The following is a 27810-nucleotide window of genomic DNA, read 5'->3' as shown; positions in this document are numbered from 1 at the left end:
AGGAGATGTTTGACAGGGAGCAGGGAAGGAGGGGCGGGTGGCAGCCGCCCGCCGCCCGCCCCTCTTTCCCTGCTCCGTGAAGCATCTCCTCTGCTACCCCGTGCCTCCGCTGCGTTCATCAAGAAGCCGGTGGCAGCGGAGGGATGCTGCTCATTCTTCCCTGCTAACCCTTCGCAAAAGCAGGCTCGAGCCCAGGGGGAGGGCAGGAAGGAAAGAGGGCCCTGGCCGCCCCTACCTTCCCCCCTCCCCTGCCTAGGCATGGACCGCAGCAGCGGAGGAGGAGGAGGCGGAGCAGCGACAGAGGACACTTGGTGGCTTGCATCATCTCCTGCCACACACCCTTGCAATAACCTTGAAACAGGCAAACTTTTGCTACTGAGCCGTGATTTAAACCCAGCTCTTCTGTAGTTAAACTATAAAACTCTCTCCCCACAAGAGGCAGTGATGGCCGCCAACTTGCATGGCTTTAAAAGGGATTGAAAAAATTAATGGAGGATAAAGCTCTTGGTGACCACTAGCCGCGATGGCCATGCTCTGCCAGTAATGTTTCTGAAGGCCAGTTGCTGGAAACTCCTGGAGGGGAGAGTGCTCTTGTGCTTAGACTCGCTTGCAGGTTTCCTGCAGATATCTGTGTGGCCAGCATGAAGACAGGATTTTGGACTAAACGGGCCACTGGCCTGATCCAGGAGGGACTTGTTATGTTCTCCCTGTTTTAAATCCCACATTCTTATTCATTTCACTTTACTGGTTATTTCCTCAGGCTGCAATTGGCAGATCGTAGTGAAATAGGAGCACAGTGTTTTGCAACATAAACTCTCAGGAGGAGAAAGTTCATAAGCTTTCATGACACCAATTTGCTGCATACATGGTTCCTCCAAAGAATCTTGGGAACTGGAGTTTACCCTTTCACAAAGCTACTATTCCCAGCACCGTTAGCAAACTACAGTTCCCAGGTTTCTTTTGGGGGGGGGGAATCATGTGCTTTAGGTGTATGGTATACTTTGCACTCACATCCTTTACATGTTAGGCAATGTGTTCGGGGAAGTATTCAATGATATTATGAACTTGAAGTCTAAATTGGTTTTCACATCATCTGCTGCTTTGTGAAATCAAGGCCTTGGTAATGTTATTTCTAAAAGGAAAGATACCTGGACTTTCAGAAAGACATCATATATACCAGGCATCCCCCAAACTCGGCCCTCCAGATGTTTTGGGACTATAATTCCCAACATCCCTGACCACTGGTCCTGTTAGCTAGGGATCATAGGAGTTGTAGTCCCAAAACATCTGGAGGGCCGAGTTTGGGGGTGCCTGATATATACTAATAATGAACTTCTTCTACAAGTACCTACCCTTAGTGTAGCTAAAATGGCACTATCCATACACAAGGGAGAGGTGTCAGGAGGCTTGAGGTGGGGCGACCCATGATTTTCCGGTGTACAAAAAGGTATTTGGTGAGGGGAATGAAGGGAGCTAAAAATCCCCAAACAGCTCAGTGAGCAATAAGCATGCTCAGTGGGCACAGAATATTGCTTGACTCTTCTGCAGGGAGTGAAGGAATGGTATGGAATAGCCCAGGAAAGGACATGGCTGGCTGACCAGAATGCTGACCAGAAGCGGTCCACACTGCAATATTTTGTTGCTGTTCCCCAAACTTGAATTAAACCTCACCCTTTACTCCTGAACTCTGCCGCAGCACAGGTTGTCAAGTGGTCCAGAAACCTGGTCAGGTCTGCTTCTGTTTCCTTAACAGGGGTTTGATTTGACAAAATCAGGAGATGGAGCTTTCTATGCCGATAGTCCTACCACACACGAGTCAGAGGTAGAGGTTCTTACCCCTGGATCTCTCCATCCAGATAAGCAAGAGGCATATGTACAGTTCAGCATTCCAGCCAGACCAGTTTCTTTCTTCTTTCTTTCTTTCTTTCTTTCTTTCTTTCTTTCTTTCTTTCTTTCTTTCTTTCCCACCTTTTATCCAAATACCTCAAGCTGGTGTACACTGAGAGTCTTCAAGAGCTGTCACTTCAAGAGCGGATTTGCATCTCCTGAGCAAGACTTTATTCATTTTATAATAACACAAAACAAAAAAATAACACACACACACACACACACAAAAGAGTAATTTCGTTGTTCCCGCAAGGGGACAATGACAATAAAGATATCTTATCTTATCTAATAACACAAAACAAACACATAAAACAAATAAAAACAATACACCACAATACCATACAACACAACACAACACAATACAATGGAAACTTAACAAAACCTCATACAACAAAAAAAACAAAAAAATATCTCAAAATCAAATCTTTTTTCTTAACCATATTAGGGTGACTTCCTCAAATCCCCCCTTTCTGGGCTTCATTGTATATCAACTTTAGCAATTTCTAAATCATAATTTTAACCACATATATAAATCTTATCATTTACATAATTTCTCTCATTATCTACTTAATTCACTACTATCTAATTTTTTGAATACAGTCATACCTCAGTTTAAGTACGCCTCGGTTTGAGTATTTTCAGTTTAAGTACTCCGTGGACCTGTCTGGAACAGATTAATCCACTTTCCATTACTTTCAATGGGAAAGTTCGCTTCAGGTTAAGTGCGTTTCAAGTTAAGTACGGACTTCCAGAACCAATTACACTCATACCTCGGGTTAAGTACACTTCAGGTTGAGTACGCCGCAGACCTGTCTGGAACAGATTAATCCACTTTCCATTACTTTCAATGGGAAAGTTCACTTCAGGTTAAGTACGCTTCAGGTTAAGTACAGACTTCTGGAACCAATTGTGTTTGTAAACCGAGGTACCACTGTGCTAAAGACTATTTCTACACCTGCAACCTATGAGAACTTCCAAATGTATTTCATATTCTCAAATATTGCAATACTTTTAAAAATATATTTTAAATTTCTTCCAATCTTCTTCTACTGACTCTTCTCCCTGGTCACGCAGTCTCCCGGTCAATTCGGCCAGTTCCATAAAACCCATCATCTTCACCTGCCAGTCGTCCACGGTTGGTAATTCTTGTGTCTTCCAATTCTTAGCTATTAATATTCTCGCTGCTGTTGTGGCATACAGAAAAAAGGTAATATATTTTTTGGGGAATTTCTTCCCTTACTATACCAAGTAAGAAGGCTTCTGGTTTCTTAATGAATGTGTTTTTCAACACCTTTTTCAATTCATTATAAATCTTTCCCCAGAAGTCTTTTACTTTGGGGCATGTCCACCACATATGGTAAAAGGTTCCTTCCACATCTTTACATTTCCAGCATTTATTATCTTGTGTATGATAAATTTTAGCTAACTTAACTGGTTAACTGTACATCATTTTCATCATATTTCTCCTGAGCAAGACTAATGCTCTGCATTAGTACATAGGAGATCAGACTTTTTTATGTTGTGGAGTTAAACAAATATTAAAGCGCACCTGTTGTTTCTACTGCAATCTGGAAAATCTGGTTGGGTTGGGGGCGTTTTTTTGTGATGGGTTGTATTTTAATGCCTGATTGAAATCTTTCTTTTTATTTAAACTGCAAGAATGATATTCCCATCCCTCGTATATCATCTCGGATCAGTGATCACATTGTTGTCATTTCAGGTGGCTCTAAGGTTTGGATGTGTGCCACCTTGACCTTACCACAGCATTGTTGAGACGTTCAGCCCCACCACTATGCTTTCTCCTGAGACCTCATCTCTACACAAACAGCACTGCCCAGACTTAGTCATGAATTTCATCGGTATAGAATGCCATGATTTTCTATTCATATCGCATGGCACTTCGTTCTCTCCTCTGCCTTTTGATTTTTTAAATCCCACACACCCTGCCAAACAAGCAAGGTGCCAGGATCATGCCATATATACAATACAAATTTCAGTGACAAATCTATAAGCTGTTTAGTCATGCTATAAACAGGCTATCCATACTCTAGTAAAATGCTGGGCTAATAAATGCCTGAGTTTTTATGGTGCATATATAGTCTGCAGACATGGCTTTTGGTGCCACAGCTAAAGCAGCAACCCGTTCTACCAAGGTAGAATACGCTCAGACTGTATTGTATGTATCAGACTGTACTTTGCACTTTATTACCATTTGACTCCACAGTTGACATTCCCTGAACACACACCTTTTTGGGTCAGAGGGAGAAGACTGGGAAGAGGAGGGGTCGGAAGCTGAAGAGGCACTTAGTGATCTGGCAGAGTCCGTGGCAGAGAGAAGTGCAAAAGCTGAAGCTGGTGAGTGGGAGGAGGGAGGCAAAGAGGCACAGATGAGGCTGGTGAAGTCACTGGTGTCTCTTCTGCCGTGTGACAAGCTCCCCCCCTGTCCCCCAGAACCAGAAGAGGGCTGAAACAGGCAGAGCAGTGACATACTTTGTGGAAGCATAGTCTCCAATTGCTTGAAAAGAGCTCTGTGGAGAGGAAGGGACTTAGATGGTTGTGGGAAGGCAGGGACTTTCAGTCTTGGCAACTGATTCATGGGGTAAGGCCTACCAGGGATGAACTGCTGTGCTCATTTGGTCTGACACTGAGACAAGCTAATAAAGAGTTAACTCCTACTTTCAACAGTGTGATTTACTGCCGGCTCACTCTTTGACATCTAATCCACCAAACCTACAACAACTTGTTTAGTCGTTAAGGAGCCCCTAGACGTGCTTATCTTTTGCCACATACATAAAATATGTGTATTTTACAGAACCTTTTTCTTATCAATTTTTAGTCAAATCACTATTTCTCCCCAGCCCTCTTATATTTAGGATTGTGGTGCTCACTGTGTTCTTTACATTGTTGTTGGTTTATTTTTAACAGGACACAAAATCCTGAGAAGAAGAAGAAGAAGAAGAAGAAGAAGAAGAAGAAGAAGAAGAAGAAGAAGAGTTTGGATTTGATATCCCGCTTTATCACTACCTGAAGGAGTCTCAAAGCGGCTAACAATCTCCTTTCCCTTCCTCCCCCACAACAAACACTCTGTGAGGTGAGTGGGGCTGAGAGACTTCAGAGAAGTGTGACTAGCCCAAGGTCACCCAGCAGCTGCATGTGGAGGAGTGTGGATGCAAACCCAGTTCACCAGATTACGAGTCTACTGTACATAATTGCAGCTTTTTTCTAAAAATAAATAAATCTTTTAGACAAACTGAAAAACAAGCATGTTTCTAGAATCAGTGAGTTGTTCCAAACCTGTCACCAACAGTTCAAGTAACCTTTCTTTATTCTTCTACTCAACCTAGAGACCAACTATTGGGTGGAAAGACGCTCAGTGACTATGAGGAGGAAAACCTCTTCACAATGCAAAGCCAAGAGGGCAATGAGAAAATTACATCTGTATTTACAGAGAAGACCCTGAAAATGCAGTGACTCATCACTATGGCAACTGAGCCTAAAACATTTCTCTCCCTGGAAAGCCGTTTGAAGTATATGAGTATGTGAAGGAACATCATCTTTATGGTGGCTTTTTGATATTCAAAGGGAAACTCAGGTAAGAAGCAGAAGATGAGCCAGAGAAATGCAATTTCTTCAGGTAGCTGTGATTAGTCTTTAGGGGTTTTGTTATTATTTACAGTCCTTCACCTTACCTTGCTTGGATTTCTTTTTTTACACATTATATATCCATCATTTACAAGAGAGCAAACACAACCTCTGACCGCAATTCTAGTTTAACTGCATGTTAAAATTCCTTTTACTGAATGTAAGATTTGCTCTTGTGCTGGGTCTGAGCGCAGATAATCATCTCATACAACATTGGCTAAGAAATATTTGTCCACATTTAAATTATTGTTATTTTTAGCATGCAGTATTAAAAAAATTATCACCCATGGGTGGTGTTTAACTAAGTCTGGCTTAAAATGAAGCTAGGCCACTTTTTTTTCTCAACTCGGATTGAAGCTGTGGTGGGGAACTCATCAAAATGAGGGCTTTTTATTTTTCTTTTAAAAATGCAAACTGGTGTGGAAATGTGGAGAATTGAATTTAAGATCGGGGAAAAGTAAGAAGCTCAGAAAAATTGAAATTGACAGGTTCAGATACCTGCATTGCAGGAGATTTGACTAGATGACCCTCATGGTCCCTTTCCATTTCCGCTGTTTAGTTACACCTTTAAGAAATACAACTCCGTACCAAACTGTGCTTCAAAAATGGAATTGCTGTAAACTCTGCATCACACACACACACACACACACAATTTCTACATAACTTCAGAGGGATCAAAAGCTACTGGCTTGATTTTTCAAAAATGCTGCATGGATGGGCCCAAGCAGTAGCATTAATGAGTGCATAGCTTGGCACTTGGAGCATGCTCAGTGAGGGTTAATAATAGTTTAGAGAACATTATTCCCATTGCTTTATTCTCGTTGGGTGCCAGCCTGGTCAGGACAGAGTAAGTGGCTCTACATCCATGACTTTAGCCTCTTGCTCACATTTTCATACGCAGTGAAGGTGCCTTCCTGTTCTGCTCTGTGACCAGAATGCCACAGGGTTAGGGCTTTTGCAGGTGGGGCACCTGCGCTGCAATCTTATACATACTTACCTGAGAGTAAGCACCACTTAACGGGGTTTACCTCTGAGTAGACGCACATAGGATTATGTTGCTGGTCCTCCAAATTATGATTTAGATAGGCAGCAGTAGACAACGTCACATTTTAAAGAGGAATTTAGGTGTTTCTGTACATATGTTTTTTTAAAAAAACAAGTTGATACAATATGTAAGTTTTTGCTCATATTGTATAACAACTCTCTGTCCCGCATGTAAATATCCCTGTGTGTGTGTGTGTGTGTGTGTGTGTGTGTGTGTGGATAGATGTAAAGATAAGTAGATAAATAGTACTACTTTGCCATTTATATACAACAGGGGTGGCCAACTCCCAAGAGACTGCGATCTACTCATTGAGTTAAAAACTGGCGGTGATCTACCCACTTTCAGGGGGTTCAGTTCAGGTCAAAACTTTGAGCTTTTTTTAGGAAGGAAAGCCCTGGTGGTTTTTTTTTTTCCGGAAGGAGGAAGGTCAGGTTTTTTGGGGTTCAGGTCATACATAGTTGTTGAGCTTTTTTCCAGGGAGGAGGGAATTCCCATTTGGGAGGGGGTCAGGGCTTTTTTTTAAGTGAGCCAAAGTTGTTGAGCTTCTGTGTCCAGGGCAGCTGTTTATCAGCTCCATCTGGTATGCAGGCTGAGTCCCTACCTGCCCACTGACTGTCTCTCCAGAGTGGTGCATGCTCTAGTTATCTCTCGCTTGGACTACTGCAATGCGCTCTACGTGGGGCTACCTTTGAAGGTGACCCGGAAACTACAACTAATCCAGAATGCGGCAGCTAGACTGGTGACTGGGAGCGGCCGCCGAGACCACATAACACCGGTCCTGAAAGACCTACATTGGCTCCCAGTACGTTTCCGAGCACAATTCAAAGTGTTGGTGTTGACCTTTAAAGCCCTAAACGGCCTCGGTCCGGTATACCTGAAGGAGCGTCTCCACCCCCATCGTTCTGCCCGGACACTGAGGTCCAGCGCCAAGGGCCTTCTGGCGGTTCCCTCGCCACGAGAAGCCAAGTTACAGGGAATGAGGCAGAGGGCCTTCTCGGTAGTGGCACCCACCCTGTGGAATGCCCTTCCACTAGAGGTCAAAGAGAACAACAATTACCAGACCTTTAGAAGGCATCTCAAGGCAGCCCTGTTTAGGGAAGCTTTTAATGTTTGATGGATTTCTGTATTTTAGTGTTTTGTTGGAAGCCGCCCAGAGTGGCTTGGGCGGGGTATAAATAATAGAAAGTAATGCAAAATGGATTAATCTGTTCCAGACATTTTAAAACAACCCCTAAAACAGCAATTTAATATGAATTTTACTATCTAACAAGACCATTGATCCATAAAATGAAAGCAATAAATAAAGTACTGCAGTCACACAATCAATCTGTAGCTAAACGGGGTTCCACACAGTCACAAAAACAAAACAAAAAGAGCTACAAAAACAAAAACACAAAATAAATAGCAAAAACAGATAGACCTCATCATAACACTCACAACAGAGTATGTTCGGCTGCCGAAAAACATTCGCAAACCGGAACACTTACTTCCAGGTTTGCAGTGTTTGGGTTCCAAGTTGTTTGAGTACCAAGGCGTTTGAGAACCAAGATTGTACTGTATTACCTTGGTTAACCTTACCCCAACCCTGCCAGGCAGGCTAATATTGCAGGCTAAGGAAACTGAGGACCCAGTGCAGAGGAGTTGAGAGTTAATAATCCCCAGTAGCAAAGCAAGACTTGTCAGGTTTTTAACAGTGAACATCCCTACTGCTTTTGTTGAGAAATGATGCCAGTTTTAAGAACCTTCTTATATATTGCAAAGGATAAAGTTTTGGTGAATGAGTCAATAGTATGGACTAATCATTTGTGCAGATTTCTTTATACCATCATCATAGATCTGCCTGAGTTCCCCTTGACAGAATACAGCATGTAGTGAGCAGTTGATATTTCCTTTATATAAATAGAACAGGCAGGTCAGCATTACTTGGTGTTTAAAATTATCTTGGCTTTGCTACACCCTAGAGAAATTAGAACACCCTTTTATGCAGACTTATAAACATACGCATTTGACCATTGAAAACAAGTGGGAATATAATAACCCCCACGCAGAGAACATGACAGAAACAATGACACGGGCTGAAATTGCTAAGCGACTGAAGAAAGATTTTTTGAAGGCTTTGCAGTCAAACGACTACAAAACTCTGGAGAAGTTTTTGAATCAGAAGCAGATAGATGTGGACACAGTGTTTGAAGTGGAAGATGAGAACCTGGTTCTGGCCTCCTACAAACAAGGTAAAAGGAAGAAGTGGTGACAGCAGCATTTAAAGCTTGTGCAATTAAGGAAACAAATTTGCTATTTGTAGTTTAAGGGTGTTTGCACTTTGAAGGTGTTGCTGCATTATCTAACCTTCTGGATCAGAGCTCACTTAACCGGTAAGATTAGTATAGAGTTCCCTTTTCAGGTTGAGGACTGGAGGCCAGTGCAGAGGAGGAAGACAGAAGAAACAGCGGGGTGCCAGAAATGTTACAAGGCAGGCCCCAAGTTATCGAGTGTACCAATGTATTTGCAGCAAACATACACCCAGAGGTCAGGGTGGCGCTGTGGTCTAAACCACTGAGCCTAGGGCTTGGCGATCGGAAGGTTGGCGGTTCAAATCCCTGCAATGGGGTGAGCTCCCGTGGGTTGGTCCCAGCTCCTGCCCACCAAGCAGTTCGAAAGCATGTCTAAGTGCAGGTAAATAGGTACGGCTCCAGCGGGAAGGTAAACGGCGTTTCCGTGCGCTGCTCTGGTTTTGCCAGAAGCAGCTTAGTCATGCTGGTCACATGACCCAGAAAAACTGCCTGCAGACAAACGTCGGCTCCCTCAGCCATTAAAACGAGATGAGCACAGCAACCCCAGAGTCGTTCACGACTGGACTTAACTGTCAGGGGTCCTTTACCTTTACCTTTTTACACCCAGAGGTTAGAGCTGAGTAAGTTTGGTGCTTTTTTTCTGGCAGTACTCAACAGTATGCAGTACCAGCAAACCCCCCCCCCATCTTGCGATTTACTTAATGTAGCAACTTCATGGTGTGTACTGGCACCTTTTATTTGGGGGGGGAACTGAGTAAGGATCGTGTTTTCAGCGTAGGGTAGGCAGCACCCAGATATGATGCATATTTAACCCTTGAATGTAGACCATTGTTTTAACTGCCCACATACCTTTGCAATATATCTGAAATTAGGTTTTAGATTAAATGCATTAGCTACATGCGAACCACCCAAGAGGCTGTTTCCTTGCCAGTCCCTCATTTCATTGCCCCCTGCATTAGTGGCTTGCTTTGGTCTGACGGGGCCCAAATCATCAGCAGAATATTTACGTGCCAGGTCACATTTAAGATAGCTTAGTTACAGAGTAAATTCTGGCAGGAATAGAAGGTGACCCTTGCAGGTTGATGCACCCTGTGTAGCAGTCAGCACAAAGAGAAGAGGCTGCGCCCGCACTCTGAGACCTTAAAGTATCTGTACACCACATTTGTAGGTGTATCAAATTTGCTCAGCCCCCTGCCCCAGCTTGACCCTCCAAGCCGCTTTTTAAGCTCCCAAGCTTTCTAAGCTTTTAAGTATAGCGAAACAAACTTACTGCGTTTCTTTGCCAATAAAAATGGGGAAAGAAGCAAAGCAGTCCTATCTAATGGTGAGAAAAAAATAAGGTTTCCAACAAGAACCGAACACTTGATGACAATCATTTTATTTATCATGTGGTAATCTGATCCGGCTATTGTTTGATTTTCTGAACATGTGAAACCTTTCTCCAGTTGTGTAGCTGAAAGGGAAACCCAACAATTACATAGTAGTTAAAGGGGAAAGCATGCAAGAAGGCAGTAGTCTTCAGTCTTTAAAAATGTAACTCGGAGGCTGCAATCTTAACCATATCTACCAAGAAGGGAGTCCTGTTAAATTCAGCGGCATTTCCTCTCAGGTTAGTGGGGTTCAGATAGCAGCCTAACACCCTCCCCTTGAAGACCATAAGTTGCTTTTGAGGAAACATGCATAGGAATTCACTGCAGGTTGGCCGTGATGGAGGCTGGAGTCCATCCAAAAGCCGCAGGTTTACCGTTCCCAAATGTAAGACACCAAAAAACAAATATTGATCCGCCTATACAAGTTTTGAATGTTTGTTCTGCATAAAATGAGTGTGAATAGGATACAAAGAGTGCCTTGCATGAGCAATAAACACTTTCCCTAACAGATGGGGTGTCCATTTTCTCCCTCCAGCCCCCAGTTCCATATCCTTCTTGTTCCAGAGGGTCATTTGTACCCCATGGGGTACAAGGGACTGCAGCTGGGAGGGAAGCCTCACTGTGCTAGTGGAAATCCATTCAAAGTTCTCTGGATCCTGGTTGCTACAGATAGAAGGGATGCCACACTGTGGTGCCATCAGGACAGGACCTTGAGGCAGAAGTCTGTGGTTCCATTCATCAAACTGAGCGAGAGCCCTCCTCCCCAAATGCAGCAGGCTTGGCTTACCACATTTTGAAGTGAAGTAATGTCCCATGCCACCTAAAGCAGGTGTGGCAGCCTGGCAAATGTTGCTGAAGACAACCTGTGTTGTTATACCTGCATCATCCCTGGCCGTTGGCCATGATTACTAGGGCTGATGGGAGTTCTACTTCAGCAACATTGAGGAGAAGAAGAGTAGTTTGGATTTGATACCCCGCTTTATCCACTACCCTATGGAGTCTCACAGCAGCTAACAATCTCCTTTCCCTTCCTCCCCCACAACAGACACTCTGTGAGGTGAGTGAGGCTGAGAGACTTCAGAGAAGTGTGACTAGCCCAAGGTCACCCAGCAGCTGCATGTGGAGGAGCAGAGACGCGGACCCGGTTCCCCAGATTACGAGTCTACCGCTCTTAACCACTACACCACGCTGGCTGCATGAGAGGCCCATAGGTTCATTTGAAAACATTTGAAAACATTTGCAGGAGTGATTTAAAATATTTTGTCAGGTTATGATTTGGTACCTGTTTATAAATACTGGAAGTAAGTCTTTTAAGTATGGAGATAAGGTAAATAGGGTGATTTAGAAATGCAAAGATAAAAGTGATTACATATGGAAGTCAGGGAGGAAGTCAAAGCTCAATTTGAGCAAAGATATATGTGATGAAGAAATTTTGTTTGGTTGTTATAAAGGAAAAAACAAAATTTAATAAACATCATATTAAAAAAATAAATGGAAAAAGAGAGGCCCAAAGGTTCCCCACACCTGACCTAAAGGGAGGGCACAAGGCCATTTAGTCCGTCTCTAAAGTTTCCCGACACTGCCAGACATTTCAAATGAACTGGAGTGGAAAGTAGCCATGATGTCACTCCACTCCTTGAATGTAAGGTGTGACACTTGCAGTGTGGAATTCAGTTACTGTACATGGAAGTGTGAACCACACTGCCCCAGTCTGGATACAATCGGAAGAAGGAGGAAGTTCTGGAATTTGAAGATTAGTTTATTGGCAGGAGAGAATGATGTTGAACCTATGGTGCGTATTAACATTCTGGGATGAAGCCATGTAGCTCTTCTGGGATGAGGCCCAAGAGATTCAGTAGAGGAAGGGCATGGAGAGGATAGGTATTTTCTCAGGACTGTTCGTGTAGTTTAACACTTTTTAGTCTGCAGTTCCTTCCTACAGGTGGATTGTGGACCCTTCAAAGCAGAGACTTCTACCCTCCTTTCTCAACATATAAATGGTAAAGGTAAAGGTACCCCTGACCGTAAGGTCCAGTCGCAGACGACTCTGGGGTTGCGGCACTCATCTCACTCTATAGGCCGAGGGAGCCGGCGTTTGTCCAGAGACAGCTTCTGGGTCATGTGGCCAGCATGACTAAGCCGCTTCTGGCGAAACCAGAGCAGCGCACGGAAATGGCGTTTACCTTCCCGCCGGTGTGGTACATATTTATCTACAGTCATACTTCGGTTTGTGACCGCAATTCGTTTCAGGGAGCCGGTCGCTTCCCGAGTTCATCGTAAACCAAGGGGCTCTTATGCGCGTGTGCGAAGCACTGATAAAGCAGTTCTGTGCACGCGCATGCTGTGCAGATCGTTTCTGCACATGTGCTCACTGCGCAGATCGCTTCTGCACATCCATGACCCGTGGAACCCGGATGTAAACACTTCTGGGTCTGCGGCAGTCACAAACGGAGGTGGTTGCAAACCGAGGTATGGCTGTACTTGCACTTTGACGTGCTTTCGAACTGCTAGGTTGGCAGGAGCTGGGACAAGCAACGGGAGCTCACCCCGTCGTGGGGATTCGAACCGCTAACCTTCTGATCGGCAAGCCCAAGGCTCTGTGGTTTGGACCACAGCGCCACCCACGTCCCCTCGCCACCCGCATAAATTCTGCATAAATTCCAGAAATAAGGAATGGTAAAAAAAAATCCTAAATGAATAAAGAGCCTAAACATTTGCTAAGTTCAGAAACGTCATTGGGACAATGCAGCTATGAAGCAGGGTGAATGGCGTAATTTGCACTGGGCTGAGTGAGGTAATAGATGAAGGCAGGGATTTGATGCAGCAAGACTTCTTAAAGTAGGGAATGGGGCACCCATGGCCTTCCAGATATTGCTGGACTCCCATCACCCCAGGCAACAGGGCCAATGGTCAGGGATGATGGGAGTGGGAGTCCAGTGACATTATTCCTGGGCCTAGTAAGCTGGGAGGAGGAGACACTATTTGGATTTTGCTTCAGGTAGCAAAGTGTCTAGTGTCGGCACTGTATTTTGGTCAAGCAATCTTTTGCACGCAGGAGTCCCAATGTGTAAATGAATCAAATCTCTACACCTGGAATGTTTTACTCCATCTGAAAGAAGGACTCTGACAAAAGTGCACAATTATTTATGAATGTTTAGTTAAAATGAATGGGGAGCTCTGTGTTTGCAGAAGATATGTGTGTGCAGCTGAGCATGCATGGTTCTCTGCGCAAGGGTGAAATTTTATATATTAGAGACACAGATTAAGTTAGGTCTAGTATTGCCTACCTACAGAAACATGACCAGCATAAGGTCACTCTTCTAACCTGGAATGTGGCTGGGTGGTTTGCATCCATCAGAGACCCTTGTTTTAAAGACTTCCTCTCTTATCATGACATCATTGTGATCCAGGAACATGGACTGTGGATGAGCTGCTATTCAAAGGATTTCATTCATTCTCAATTGGGGCAGAACTAGGGGTAAAGCAGGGAAGAGCAAAAGGGGTCCGGGGGGGGGGGCTAGTCTCCACTACTCTACGTGCCGTTTCAAACCTCCCCCCCCCATTCAAGTCACAGGCCATGGCAGCGTTAATCCTACCTACCAGAGGCCAATATTTCTATTAACTGTTCACTGTTTGGGGAATGATGCTTTCGAAAGGGTCATCATGTACTTACCTACTTGTGCATTTTTTATATATTAAAAACAACAACAACAGGGTACTGGCTGCCTAGCTATAAACTGCAGCATTCATGGGCCACTGGGCTCCACTTATCTGTTCTGTACGGGCACCTGGAGAGCCTGAGAGTCCTGCTGAAGCACAAAGCGACAATCAACTGCCGGCCCAATGGCAAAGCAGCAATCCACATAGCATGCGAAGTGGGTAACCTGGATTGCATCAAGATACTTTGCAGCCACGGAGCGAAAACCAACTGCTATTCGCTGAGCGGTCTTGCGCCACTGCATTTCTGTACGACAAAGCTGTCCATCCCTTGCGCACAGCAGTTAATCTGGAGAGGTAAGTCCAATTGCAGGCCACCCGCGCTGTAGCCCTTTGGAGTGCAGAGGATAGAACGACATGGGTTAGCCCTCCACACGGTGGTGGTGGGGAAGTCATTGTCACTAGAAAGCTAGCATGCCAGGGACGAGTTTTGCTTTCTTTCTCCCTGATAAGTTAGCTATCAAAATATAGAGAGCCAGTGTGGTGTAATGGTTAAGAGCGGTAGACTCAATCTGGTGAACTGGGTTCGCGTCTCTGCTCCTCCACATGCAGCTGCTGGGTGACCTTGGGCTAGTCACACTTCTCTGAAGTCTCTCAGCCCCACCCACCTCACAGGGTGTTTGTTGTGGGGGAGGAAGGGAAAGGAGAATGTTAGCTGCTTTGAGACTCCTTCGGGTAGTGATAACGCGGGATATCAAATCCAAACTCTATAGGAGAGTTCTGCATAGCAGCCTATTCAGATAAAGCTGGGAGCCTTGCACGGGCAGCCAAAAATGGTATCTTTCTTTGACATGGTTCTATGCACATTTTTATCATTACCAAAATATAGTGACATTTTGTCTTCAAATACAGGAGATAAGAAGAGAGATAAGGCTTGAGCCCCCTTTGCATTATCCTTATAAAACACTATCAAGGCACTTTTAAACAGTCATGGCACCCCCCCACCCCACCCCAAAAATCCTGGGAGCTTTCACTTGTTAAGGGTGCTGAGAATTGTTAGGAGTCCCTTGTTCCCTAAGATATGCATTATTACATTTAGTAAAAGGCTAAATTAACAGTGTCATGTTTATCCCACATGATGCTGATAATGCTGACAGCAAGACTAAGATTGCTGCCATGAGGGATTGTGGGAAAGTCCAAGGGGCTCCTTAAAAATGCGGCGTGAGCTGAAATGCTACATTCTGAGTGTGACCTACTTTCAGTACGAAAAATACTTTGTAGAGCAAGTATTCATCCTAAAGCAATATGGAACTACGTACCTTGAAAGGAGAGAGAAAAACAACAACACTGGACTCTTCAGGTGCAAATGAAATAGAAGGGAATGTTTAAACCTTTACATTAGTGTCACTGGATTTTTTTTTAAAAAAATCTTAGTCAATGAATCATATAATTTTAGTTGCTTGATCGATCTAAACTTGCATTTTCACCAGTTCTGGTTTCCCTTCACTTCTTAGTTGTAGCCTCCTTGCGTTTTTAAGCATTGTTGCAAATGAAACCTCCAGCTGCAAATGGAGAAAAACAATAGTTCTGAGACAAGAAACATACTTTTCTTTGTTCATGAACTACAGGGATTTGCAACAAATTGTTGCAGTGTGGCTCGATTTTATTCAGCCACTCCATTCCATCTCCCCGCAAAAGTCAGTCCACATTCCATTGTCACTGAGCAAGCTCAGTCTTCATTGGGCTATTTTGGGGTGCCCCCCCACACTAACAGATCCTTCCTTCCGTCTTCTGCATGGGTGCTACGTAAGCAAACATGCCCCATCTGAACTTCAGAAATAAAGGACTCATGTAAAAGGTAAAGGGACCCCTGACCATTAGGTCCAGTCGTGACCGACTCTGGGGTTGTGCGCTCATCTCGCGTTATTGGCCGAGGGAGCCGGCATACAGCTTCCAGGTCATGTGGCCAGCATGACAAAGCCGCTTCTGGCAAACCAGAGCAGCACATGGAAACGCCGTTTACCTTCCCGCTGTAGCGGTTCCTATTTATCTACCTGCATTTTGATGTGCTTTCGAACTGCTAGGTTGGCAGGAGCTGGGACCGAGCAACGGGAGCTCACCCCGTCACAGGGATTCGAACTGCCAACCTTCTGATCAGCAAGCCCTAGGCTCAGTGGTTTAACCACAGCGCCACCTGGGTCCTTAAAGGACTCATGACTGCTGCCCAATTATATGGGGGACGACGATGCCTTTTTGGATGATTTAAAGTTTTTTTTTAACGGATTAAAATCAGCTGTGCTTAAATGCACAAATGGTGCAAAGCTGTTTTTTAGATTTTTTTAAAAGCATGTGGAAACTTCTGCATGAAATCAGTAGGCAGCATATTTACTGTAAAAGAGAGAGAAACCCTGTATATAAGGGAGGGTCAGTTTCTGTATTCTTGAGAGTTGCCCTGTTCTCCAAGAAGAGCAGTGGTTTTAGGACCAGGAAACATGTGCTAATGATGATAATAATAAATCTATACTGCCCTTTATCTGAGAATCACAGGGCAGTTTACAACATAAAACACAAAAATTATATTACTACTGCTACTACTGGTATGTAGTAGTAGTAATAGTAGTAATAATAATAATTGTAGTGCTAGTAATAGTAGTAATTAGATTAGATAGCTGCTCATCGGTAAATATTCCCATGGCAGCAAGCCATTGTTAAAGCACTGTTAATAATGACTAAAATCAACAATAAAAGTTCACAAGCTGGGGATAGCTGAGTTGGTAGAGTATGAGACTCACAGGGCCGTGGGTTCAAGCTCCACATTGGACAAACGATTCCCAAATCGCAGGGGGTTGGATTAGATGACCCTCGCGGTCCCTCCCAACTCTACAATTCTATGACTCTATGATTCTAAGACACTCACACACCTTCAACTTCACCAGAGACAGCATAAAAGTCTCACTGACACATGGGGTGCATATACTGATTGTCCACTAGATGGGGATGTTGTTTCAAGTGAAATATATGGTGACTTATGCAAGCCTCTGAAGGCCGCTCTGAGCTGGACAAGATTTTAGGCAGGACGCCTTTATGTATAGAAAATAGCATGCAGCCCATGACTGTACACGTGACATCTAGCTGTGTATATTCAGCAAAAGATGTGAAGGTGTGATTGCAGCACATGAAAACCTACATTTGGGCCTGGCTACTTGACGCGGGTGGCGCTGTGGGTTAAACCACAGAGCCTAGGGCTTGCCAATCGGAAGGTCGGCGGTTCGAATCCTCGCGACGGGGTGAGCTCCCGTTGCTTGGTCCCAGCTCCTGCCAACCTAGCAGTTCGAAAGCACGTCAAAGTGCAAGTAGATAAATAGGTACCGCTACAGCTTGAAGGTAAATGGCATTTCCATGTGCTGCTCTGGTTCGCCAGAAACGGATTTGTCATGCTGGCCACATGATCTGGAAGTTGTACGCTGGCTCCCTCGGCCAATAATGTGAGATGAGCGCCACAACCCCAGAGTTGGTCACGACTGGACCTAATGGTCAGGGGTCCCTTTACCTTTACTTGATATTTACAGGTGCTTTTATGTGTAATAGACTTGAGCAGGGTGACCATGTGTCATTTATTGGAAGGGCTGCCCCAGTCCAAGTCAGGTTCAAAGATAATGAACCCCAAGAAGGAGGGGCCCTGAAGTTGCCCATCAACTGGTCGCAGCATCTGGACAACAGTCAGAGAAAAAAAACCCAGTCTTTCCCACTATGGTGAGATGCATTTCAGTCTAAATTACAGTAATCATTCCTAAATTTGCATCTATATGTATACATTAACTAGGGTACAGTATATGTATTAACATATAATGCTTAGCATATGTGGATATTTTTTTTATCCCAATTGGCATCTGTATTGGATTTGAAACTAGTGTTTTTAAAAAGATACAGTAATTGTTTTTAACTGGGTTTTGGTTTTTTACACATGCAACTGTTTTACATACATTTTTATTGCATCGTAAAATTGCCTCAAGTTGTATCATTGAAGGAGATTAATAAATTAAATCAATAAATAATATGGACATTTTATGCAAACAGGTGTCCTCTTTTTTTCCTGGAGAGTGGACAGGCAAGCAGGTAGATGCATTCCCTCTTTTGGAGTGATACGCTATATGGTCCCCTTCTAGACCAGAATCGGAAATTTAGAAATATTCTTTGTTATAAGAGTGCTTAAGGTTGTGCCAAACCCATTTTTCCAACTTCCTCGGTTAGGGATGGTGGGGGTGGGAAGGCATTCAAACACTCAATCTTCCTTATTTGTTTTGAGACAGACAATCCTAAAAACACAACATAAGGGGGGGGTATTCCTAATTGTGTCTTTATGTAGGAAGTTGATTTATCCATTTTAATCAACTAAAAAGGTTCCCGCAGTTAATTAGGCTGCATAGTTAAACAAATAATAATAATCCATGCACGTACTCATAGAAAAACTGTAGATTGCAAGCACCATCATAAAAGAGGTATATTTTAAATCTTTTCTGTCAGAAAGCAAGGAATTCCTTGCCCAAGATTATCCCTGCTTGCAACACATGGCTGCATCATCTAAAATCAGGGGAAGTATGTTTCTTGCACAGTTCAACAAATGCAAATACATGCAAATGAAACTAGCTGATTAATTAATTGATTAAAACTCGTGCAATTAATTAAAATTTCTGTAGTCAGGTGGCAGTCGTGGGGAAAAAAACATTTGCTCCTGTAAAATTGCTGTTATTTATTTCATACAGCTCAGCAAGTATATACCAAATTTTTCCGTGTATAAGACTAGGTTTTTCCACTAAAAATAATGTCCAAAATTTGGGGGCGTCTTATACATGGGGGGCATCTCCCCCCCCATTGGAGTCCCCCCAAATAGGGGTCATCTTATACACAGGGGTGTCTTATAGACAGAAAAAATGGTATGTGTCTTTAACGTGGAAAAATAAAAATAAAACCTCTTTCCAATGTGCTCTCTCTCTTTTCCTTCAAACAGGTGCAGATGTGAATATAAGGACTAACAACCAAGAAGAGGAAACTCCCCTCCACACTGTTGCTCGTTGTGGTATCCCTGAAATGGTGGCCTTTTATGTAGAACAAGGAGCTGGGGTTGACTGTCAAAATGCCCACAGAGAAACACCTCTGGCCTGTGCAGTCTATTGGGCCCTCAATGGCAAGGAACAGACATACAGCACAGATCACCACCTGATCTGTAGGATGCTGATCGACTATAAAGCCAACGTCAATTCACGAGACGAGGATTTCCGAACGCCTCTCCACAAGGCTGCTTGGAACTGTGACGGCGTTCTGTTGGACATGCTACTCGAGGCGGGAGCTGAGGCTAACTTCATGGATGACAACGGATGCGGCCCTTTGCAGTATGTCCTGAAAGTAACAGGTGTGCGGCCGAGTGCCCAGCCAGAATTCTGTTTCCAGCTGCTTCTCAATTATGGAGCTGCCAGGATATATCCTCCACAATTCCATAAGGTGAAAGCTTGTGTCTACGTATTACATACATATGCATCTGTTTAGACCAGAGATGAGAAGCTGCGTGAATGGAAGCTTGTGGTCTTCCACCTTTCAGATAGATTTTAAACATGTCCTAATTCAGTTTGGGGGATTAGCTGGTTTCACAACACCAGGCCTTGCAGGTGCCCTTAATGTTTGGCAAAAATGCTCTTGCATGTCTTTGCGAGGTTTTCTGCCATCTGGGTCTTGTAAAGCCCAGATCTCAGGTCAATGTTTTTCCTTTCTAAATTTGATTACAGGCTTTTCTTTTCTTTCTTTCTTTTTTTCTTTTCTTTTCTTTCTTTCTTTCTTTCTTTCTTTCTTTCTTTCTTTCTTTCTTTCTTTCTTTCTTTCTTTCTTTCTTTCTTTCTTTCTTTCTTTCCATGCTAGAAAAACACAGATTGGATTGCTTTTATATATTTTTTCCTTGAACACAAGCACGGAGAAGCTATGACAGATGGGGTTAATATGAGAATTTTCTTTAAAAAAAAACATTCTACATGAAATGCATGCAGGTAATTCTAGCATGATGAGATGAGCGCCTCTAAAACATCTGTTTAATACAAATAGAGTTAGGATGACAAAGTTCCAACCACTGCATATACTTCAATGGCAGAAATAGTATGGCCCAGGTCACTTCTTCCAGTGCTGTCCTCCTAAACTACTCTGGAAAAGATGTCTTGAGGACTGTAGGCAGCAGTTATTTTCTTATGGGAAGTAATTATTCCTTGCACGTGGTGAAAAATTCTTTGGTGCTTCATGTTTTTCAACTGCTAGCTCGCTTTGCCACCCTGGATCTGGCTTCAAGGTAATAACCATCTATTCATCTGCAAAAGCATAGAGTTGTAGCGTTGGAAGGGACCCAGAGGGACATCTGGTCCAACCCCCTGCAATGCAGGAATCTCAGCATACAGCAGTAGCACAGAACCTCAAGCCTGGAAGCCAAATGCAAATTACTTACCTGGTCCATGGCACTCTCGCCAGAACATGCCCCATCCCTTCACTGGTTCCCTTAAGCTTAGAATCGTTCCCCACCCCTGCCATAAAACTCTTCTTCGCAACCATGAAGACTAGAAGTTGCTTTAAAATGCAAAAAAAGAAAGCTGAATTTCCTTAAGATCAGACATCCCCAAACTTCAGCTCTCCAGATGTTTTGGACTACAATTCCCATCATCCCTGACCACTGGTCTTCTTAGCTAGGGATCATGGGAGTTGTAGGCCAAAACATCTGGAGGGCTGCAGTTTGGGGGGTGCCTGCTTAAGATGCTAAATTTTCACATCAGGTATTGTAGTTACATGGCAATCTGTGGGTGGGTGGAATTGGCACAGCCTTAGAATAACACACACTGTATGCTTCTAGGTGTATTAGTCTGTTACAACAAAACTAGGCAGAAGCAAACTATGATTATTTCACGGTGTTGAGTATAGCCGGGACTGATTCTTATATGAATTGCCAATTAATAGGGTGGTATTCAATGCTAATCCTACTCAGAGTGGACTCATTGAAGTCAGCAGACACGACTAAGTATTGCAGTCAACAAAGCCCTGCACAGAGTATACCTATGGAAATCAATGAACCTGCATTAGTAATTAACTCCAATAGGCCAATAACATTGAATACTACCCCAACTTGGGTTCATTAATTTAGCAAGTCTGTTCTGAGTAGGACTTAGTTGACTATTCTTACTTCTCTGTACAGTGGTACCTCGGTTTACAAACACAATTGGTTCCAGAAGTCTGTACTTAACCTGAAGCAGACTTAAACTGAAGTGAACTTTCCCATTGAAAGTAATGGAAAGTGGATTAATCCGTTCCAGATGGGTCCACGGAGTACTCAACCTGAAGCGTACTTAACCCGAGGTATGAGTGTAATTGGTTCCGGAAGTCCATACTTAACCTGAAGCAAACTTAACCTGAAGCGAACTTTCCCATTGAAAGTAATAGAAAGTGGATCAATCTGTTCCAGACAGGTCTGCGGAGTACTTAAACTGAAAATACTCAAACCGAGGCGTACTTAAACCGAGGTATGACTGTACTGGAGAAGAGAAGCAAAGTGATATTGTTCAATGAAGAAGGGCAAAAGCTTTAAAGAAGAAGGGGGGAAAAACGGTTTGTGGAAATCAGCAAAATCCAAATAGGTGGTGTCTATTTCTCTTAGCAGGTTTTGCAGGCCTGTTGCTCCTATCCCAGAGCAGTTGAGGTTATTGTGAATACATATGAACATATCAAGTCCACAGCAAAATGGAGAGCAGCTATACCTGATGATGTCTTTGAGGTAAACACTTAATGATTTTGAGTTGCTGATTAAAAAAGCATGCAGGTAACGTCTGTATGTTGTTGTTGTTGTTTAGTCGTGTCCGACTCCTCGTGACCCCATGGACCAGAGCACGCCAGGCACTCCTGTCTTCCACTGCCTCCTGCAGTTTGGTCAGACTCTTGTTGGTGGCTTTGAGAACACTGTCCAGCCATCTTGTCCTCTGTCGTCCCTGTCTGTATATAAGCACTTTAATCTGGTTCTATGTGAAAGTGAACGTTTAGGAGGAAATGAAAGTTGGAGAACTCTGGTTAGTCAGGGATCACCAGCAACATCTGAAGGACACTGTCTTGGCTGCCTCTGGTTTAAACTGTAGTTATTGAACAAGCCTGGATCATAATATACAGTTGATCCTATTCAGTATCATATAAAAAAAAAGTTATTTTATTGAGTGACAGCTTCAGAACATTGCTCTGACTTGGCCAGCTCTGTCCTACTTAGTTAGGAGACATCAAATTGCATGGGAGGAATGTGATATCCAGAGCAATTTTCAGTTGTTCTTTTAGCTGAAGTTACGGTGGGCAGGGGATATAGAAAGATACAGTCTCACATATTAGGCTATTAGGCTGCTATTCAAATAGGTCAGAGCTGGCCCTACCATTGGACATAGTGAGCCACCTGCCTTAAGGCAGCAGATGCTGGGGAATGGCGGCAATGTAGATGTGTTGGAGACCAGAAAAATTTGTGCCTGCTGCCCTTAAGTGTGGTGGAGGGTTCTGCCATGTCTCCAGTGCTGAAATAAAACTGAACTGCCAGTCCAGATGGAATGGGGAGGTGGGTGTGGGTGTCTTGACTCAGGCAGCAAAATGTCTTGTGCAAACCCTAAACAGAATAATGGCAAAAGACTGCACTTTGCACAGAGAAGGTAATGACACATCTTCTCCATACTTTTCCTGGAAAGAGATTTTCCATGGAGAGAAAGATATTGACCACATTATTTGTGCATTATTTTGCTTTTGCAGATGTATAATGAATTCTACGAATCTCTGTTTGAGGTATGTGAAAACACACCAAGATCGCTCAAGCATTTAGCCAGATGTGCTATTCGAAGAATATTGTTCGATCGCTGCCACAAAGGGATCCCTTTACTTTTCATTCCAGCGACGCTGAAGAATTATTTGCTCTTAGAACCAGAAGGAATATTGTACTGAGTTTGTCCAGCAGCCCAATTCTGTAGAACTGGGGTTCACTCGCATGGTAGACGTTAAAATCCAAGGCTTCCATGATATCATGCAGAACAAAGGGTCATAGTCAATTTGTATACAAAGACTCATTTTATATCTGTGGATTACACTAAGTTCTTGAATTTGCTGCAGCCTGAACACAAGCCTATTTCACAATCCATTCACTCCCAGCTTGTGTCAAAAAGAATATACATGGAACTCTGCTAAAGAATTAGGCCAGCTTTTCCATCTGCTTTCAAATCTAAATAATGACTGAGCTATGCATATCAGTGCTTTGAAAAGTCTAGCTTTCAGTGACCCATACAAAACAAATGCCATAAAGACTTATGCGCTAAATTAAAAGAACATGTTTTTATTTGAACCTTTAGAATTCGATATACTGTACTAATAAACAGCCACATTCTCTGAGTGGATCCTGGTGTAGCCCCAAACAGCATCATTCATGTTTGAGATGGTCAGGGATGATGGGAGATGTAGTCCAGCAAGAGCTGGGGACTCAAGTTTGAGAAACACTTGCCTTAGGGCATGGATGCTTACATGTTTATAAATGTGCACCAGTACTTTCTGGAAGAGATTAATTAATCCAGTGACCATTCTAGCAGGAGGTTGGCATGGGTTTAACCGAAAGGCCGCTTCACATGTTACAGACTGGTGGAGTCATTTTGTCTGCAACAAGCAGAGGGGAAACTACTTTTAAAAAAGAAAAAAGCAAGGGTGTTTGTGTTAAACATTCATATTGATGAGAGAGAAAACAAGGCCTGCCACCGTTCCCCATGGCGTGTACATGCAATAAAGAGGGCCAAGCCTTCCTATCATGCGGCTCCCTGCAAAAAAAAACCTGGTAAGTAGCATGCAATGTCTTCAATTAGTCCATAATGGCTAAACCTGCTCTAAAACAAGGAGATTAAAGGAAAGGAGCCTGTCAGGGAGATGGGTCTCCTGCTGGGAACAGGACAAAGATGGGGAGGAGTCATATTTAAAATCTGAATGTATAATTCTATACTTCGATATTGACAGACTGCATTTTGGAAACAGGAGAACAAAAAGGCGATTTGGATCTGTCACTGTAGCTAACGCTTCCATGCTGTGAAGGAAGAAAAAAAACTTGTCACTGCTGTCCCTAAATGCCCTCCCCCTTTTGTCGCCATCCTCCTCTCTCTCTCTCTGGTTTTTTTTTTAATTCTATGGGCATCTAGCCTTACTTCAAAGTTTTGTTCTAAGCAGGTGCTAGATTATACCCATTGTGGCGCCTGACAGGGAGCCCAGCAGGATCTCACTGATTATAGTGGTAAGAATTTGCAAGCTGTTCAATATCGGAGCAAAACTGGCTTGTGCCCTTTCATTGCCGCTCTTCATTTGTGGTGAAAGGCCAGGAGGAAATAAAACCCTCTGGCTTTTGTTGTTGTTCCTGCTGCTGCTGCTGCTGCTCCAGATGAGTTTCACTGGCCTGTCTTGATTTGTCAGCTCACACAAACTTGAGAGAACTGACCAAAAAATTGGGACACACAAAACGTGGATTAGGTGATGTGACAGTTGCACTTGCAGGCGCGTAGAAAGGCTTGCAGAAGTCTCTGCTCCCTGGCATTTTGCTATGGCACACTTGCAATTTTTGTCACATGCTTGCAGAGTAAAAATATATATATTTAGCTGCCTCACCAAAGCCTACAGGACCGCCTCGCGACAAGGAATAAATATATTGCCCTAGGGAAAATCCTATTCAGATTGAAAGTTTGCAGAAATGTTAAATCAACTGAAATCTTACACTGTTGGCGTAAAATTCAATTGGCAGTCCAGATTCAATCATCTTCATTCATAGCGTTCTTTGCCTCGGGCGGTAAGAGATCTTGAGCCAGCTCAGAGTACCAGTGTGTGAAAAGATAATGTTACTGTTCAAAGAGATCATACATAACTGGCGCAAGAGAGAGCACTGTTCACCTTAGTTACACATCTAAAGTCCCAGACAAGTTTAAGAGCTGGGAAACTGATGTCAAATGGTTTAGTATCATGAAATAATGTAATGCTCAGGTGGTATCTCTGTTCACAGTGCACTAGTACTAACCTCTGGTTTAATTCATATAATGAAACTTTTTGTTTTGCACACCATACATTTAAAGCACTAGAATAAATGGCCATGGCTTCCCCTGAAGAATTATGGCAGCTGTAGCTCATTACAGGTGCTGAAAGTTGTTAGGAGACCTCGTCTTTCCTTCACAGAGCAACAATTCTCAGAGTTCCCTATGAAGAGGAATGGATAGTTAAACCACTCTGGGCTTACAGCCAAGTATAGACCACTTGAAATAGGTCTGCAGACTCTTATCTGAGGTAGCCATGGTGAGAGGTCTTTATTCCAGATTAGTTAACCCAGAAAACTTCAGTCTCTGACTCCATCCATCCTTGACTCTGGCTCTTCCTACCACCACCACCACATGGCCCCTGACAGATTAACCCCAAGACAATGTGACCTTCAGGGGGTGGGGGGAGGTTGCCTGCCCCTGGTTTAAGCCATTGCTCAACATTTGGGGATAGACAAAGACTGCAATTTTGAAGAGTTTCTTTTGTGCATTTGAAGACTGCATTTTCTTCACACTGAATAAACGCAGCCAGCTGCTTCACATCCATGGTAACAGGTGTAGCTTTTAGGCTCCAGCACATCTCTCTTTTACACTTGATTTAATTTTAGCAATTTCCTGAGCGTGTAAACATGTGGTGCTAATGACATCATAATGACATAATTGCAGGTGGGATAAGTGAATTGGGCGGCTGAAAATGGGCAAATACAGCTCTACTAGGTCTTTTTTGTCTTAGCTGAGAGAATCTGTTTGTTGTATTTTCCGGGGGGACACTTTTCGAAAAAAAGTAATTTTGTTTAAAGACGATCTGAGGATGATTTTGCCACCTAAAGGTTTTGTGTGTGTGTTTGGGTTGGCTAGCATTTGGCCAGCAGGGGGCAGCCCACGACCATTTGACGAGCTAGAGGTCCACAGCCTTTCAAGTTACACTACACAGTGAAAACAAAAACACGTTTTGGTTACTCTGAACCATTAAATATATATATATTTGGAAAAAATTTTAAAAAATAATAAGGAATACACCAAGCATACAAAATTGCAGAGGCTATCTACATAATGCAAAAGCATTTGTTGTTCTACCTACCTACCTACCTACCTACCTACACACACACACACACACACACACACACACACAGGGCATAGGCTGCAACCAATTTGCTGAATATAACTAGATTTGGGTCTAATCAATGCCTGGATGGGAGGCTGCCTGAAATCTCCATATGCCGACTTAAGTGCCATGGCAGAAGAAAGGAAGGATATAAATGAGTTTAAATAATAACTCCCCAAAATATTATGCATAGGGCATAGGCGATAACTAACAACTGCAGAACAAATAACAAAATACCACACACCCAGTGTTACATCCATTAAATTCCAGCCAGATATATAAAAAAAGTGAGCTCCCTGCAAGTTAACTGCTATTGCCGTCAAATATAATTAATGCAGCTTTCTTGCAGGTATGTGGAATAAGGCTACTATATTTACCTTATGCATGATCAATTTGTTGTTTTCAGCAAGGAAACGATTTTTTCCTCCCATTGGTCAGCCATCTCTCGTATGAAGAAAAACATCAATGGATATCTGCCATGTAGGAAACTTTGTGAAGCGTAAATGTGCAGTGTCGCCCTCTTCACCCGAAACTCAAGTAGGCATGCTCTTGTACTTTACTTACTAATATGCTGTTCTTTCAGATGAAAACTTTTAGCTCAATAATTGGCATAGGGATGATTGGGGAGTAAAGCTGGGGCTGAGGTCCGTTGTTTGTAGCGAAATTTCTTGGGGTGATATGTGGCCTTCCTGTCTTGTCTGTCTGTCCCTCAGGACACCCCTGGCCTTGCCCCTCACTGACCACACGCCACCCCACCCTCATCCTTTTGCTTGACTGAAATGTGTCCTTGAATTGTGATGATATCTCTTTCTCGTTCGTTTGCTTGCTTGGAGAGTTGGGGCTATGCCTGGAACCCTCTGACTTGTGTAATTGTGAAGTCTTCTTCTTCTTTGGCAATTACTTGTAGCCATATAAGATTGTCTTCCATGAACATGGTCTTAACAGTGAGTCCATAAGTGACTATGGAGGCCAATTCTGGATCCACACATCCTTCCACAGTGGGGACATAGGTTTCCGGGCAGGAGTTGATCACGGTGAGGGTTTGCCAAGTGTGCCTTCCTCTTAGCATGTTTCTTCTTTCGTCCTGAGTTTGAGCATCTTCAAAGTCCATGACACCTTTGGTAAAGGCTGTTCTTCAACTGGAGCGCCTGCAGGCCAATGTTTCCCAGTGTTACCTCTTTTGTTGACCACCAGCATTACGCTTTCTAATTTTTAGTTTGGAATAGAGTAGTTGCTTTGGAAGACGATAATCAGGCATCAGAACAACATGACCAGTCCAACAAGGTTGATGTTGAAGAATCATTGCTTTGACACTGGTGATTTTTGCTTCTTCCAGGACACTGGCATTAGTTCGCCTGTCTTTCCAAGTGATGTGTAAAAATGTTCATTGATGGAATCTTTCAAGGAGTTGGGTCCTCTTATAGACTTAAGGAGATACCCCTCACAAACCTCTTAAGCAATTTCTCTACATACAAACGAAACAATTTTTTAGCAGAGCTTGCTTTCTGGCAGCTGGCACAGCAGATCTGTTTTTAAATTAAATGTTAGAAACGACTTTACTGAGGAATTGCTTAAGGTAGCTGAATCCCATTGTTGTTTCCTAATATGCCTCAGGCATAGTGTCATTCCTGGGCATTTATGGGGGCGGGGGCAGGGAATGGTGGCTTCAAGCGAGGGCTACCATTATTTCCCCCTCAGAATGTCCTGAGATAATGTTCCGGCT

At 43.3% G+C, this 27810-nt stretch overlaps 1 protein-coding gene and 2 long non-coding RNA genes across 4 annotated transcripts in view; 2 read left to right on the top strand and 1 right to left on the bottom strand.

The window, feature by feature from the left end:
* LOC132592862 (uncharacterized) overlaps positions 1-5366 on the top strand; it is a 7080-nt gene extending 1714 nt beyond the window's left edge. Inside the window, exons 2-3 of the long non-coding RNA XR_009558398.1 lie at positions 4112-4978; positions 5232-5366. This is a non-coding gene — a long non-coding RNA (uncharacterized LOC132592862). The remainder of the gene's footprint in view (positions 1-4111; positions 4979-5231) is intronic.
* On the bottom strand, positions 2959-27810 carry LOC132592861 (uncharacterized). 2 transcript variants are annotated; one of them, XR_009558396.1, is made up of 5 exons: positions 26465-27810; positions 21671-25908; positions 10136-19798; positions 4134-6660; positions 2959-3071 (listed from the first exon to the last, which is right to left on the bottom strand). It is a non-coding gene; the product is annotated as an uncharacterized LOC132592861 (long non-coding RNA). The 2 variants fall into 2 exon arrangements; XR_009558397.1 differs by lacking the exon at positions 2959-3071 and having other exon boundaries at positions 6497-6660; positions 10136-10318; positions 15212-19798.
* ASB4 (ankyrin repeat and SOCS box containing 4) lies at positions 6777-22877 on the top strand. Its single transcript, XM_035129692.2, has 5 exons — positions 6777-8805; positions 13950-14249; positions 18901-19391; positions 21574-21687; positions 22689-22877. Exons 1-5 carry the CDS (start codon positions 8556-8558, stop codon positions 22875-22877), a joined length of 1344 nt encoding a protein of 447 aa, XP_034985583.2. The 5' UTR covers positions 6777-8555.

Source organism: Zootoca vivipara, chromosome 12 (genome assembly GCF_963506605.1).
Source record: "Zootoca vivipara chromosome 12, rZooViv1.1, whole genome shotgun sequence".
NCBI lineage: Eukaryota > Metazoa > Chordata > Lepidosauria > Squamata > Lacertidae > Zootoca > Zootoca vivipara.
The sequence above is the reverse complement of the archived record's forward strand: the minus strand, read 5'-3'. Positions and strand labels throughout refer to the sequence as shown.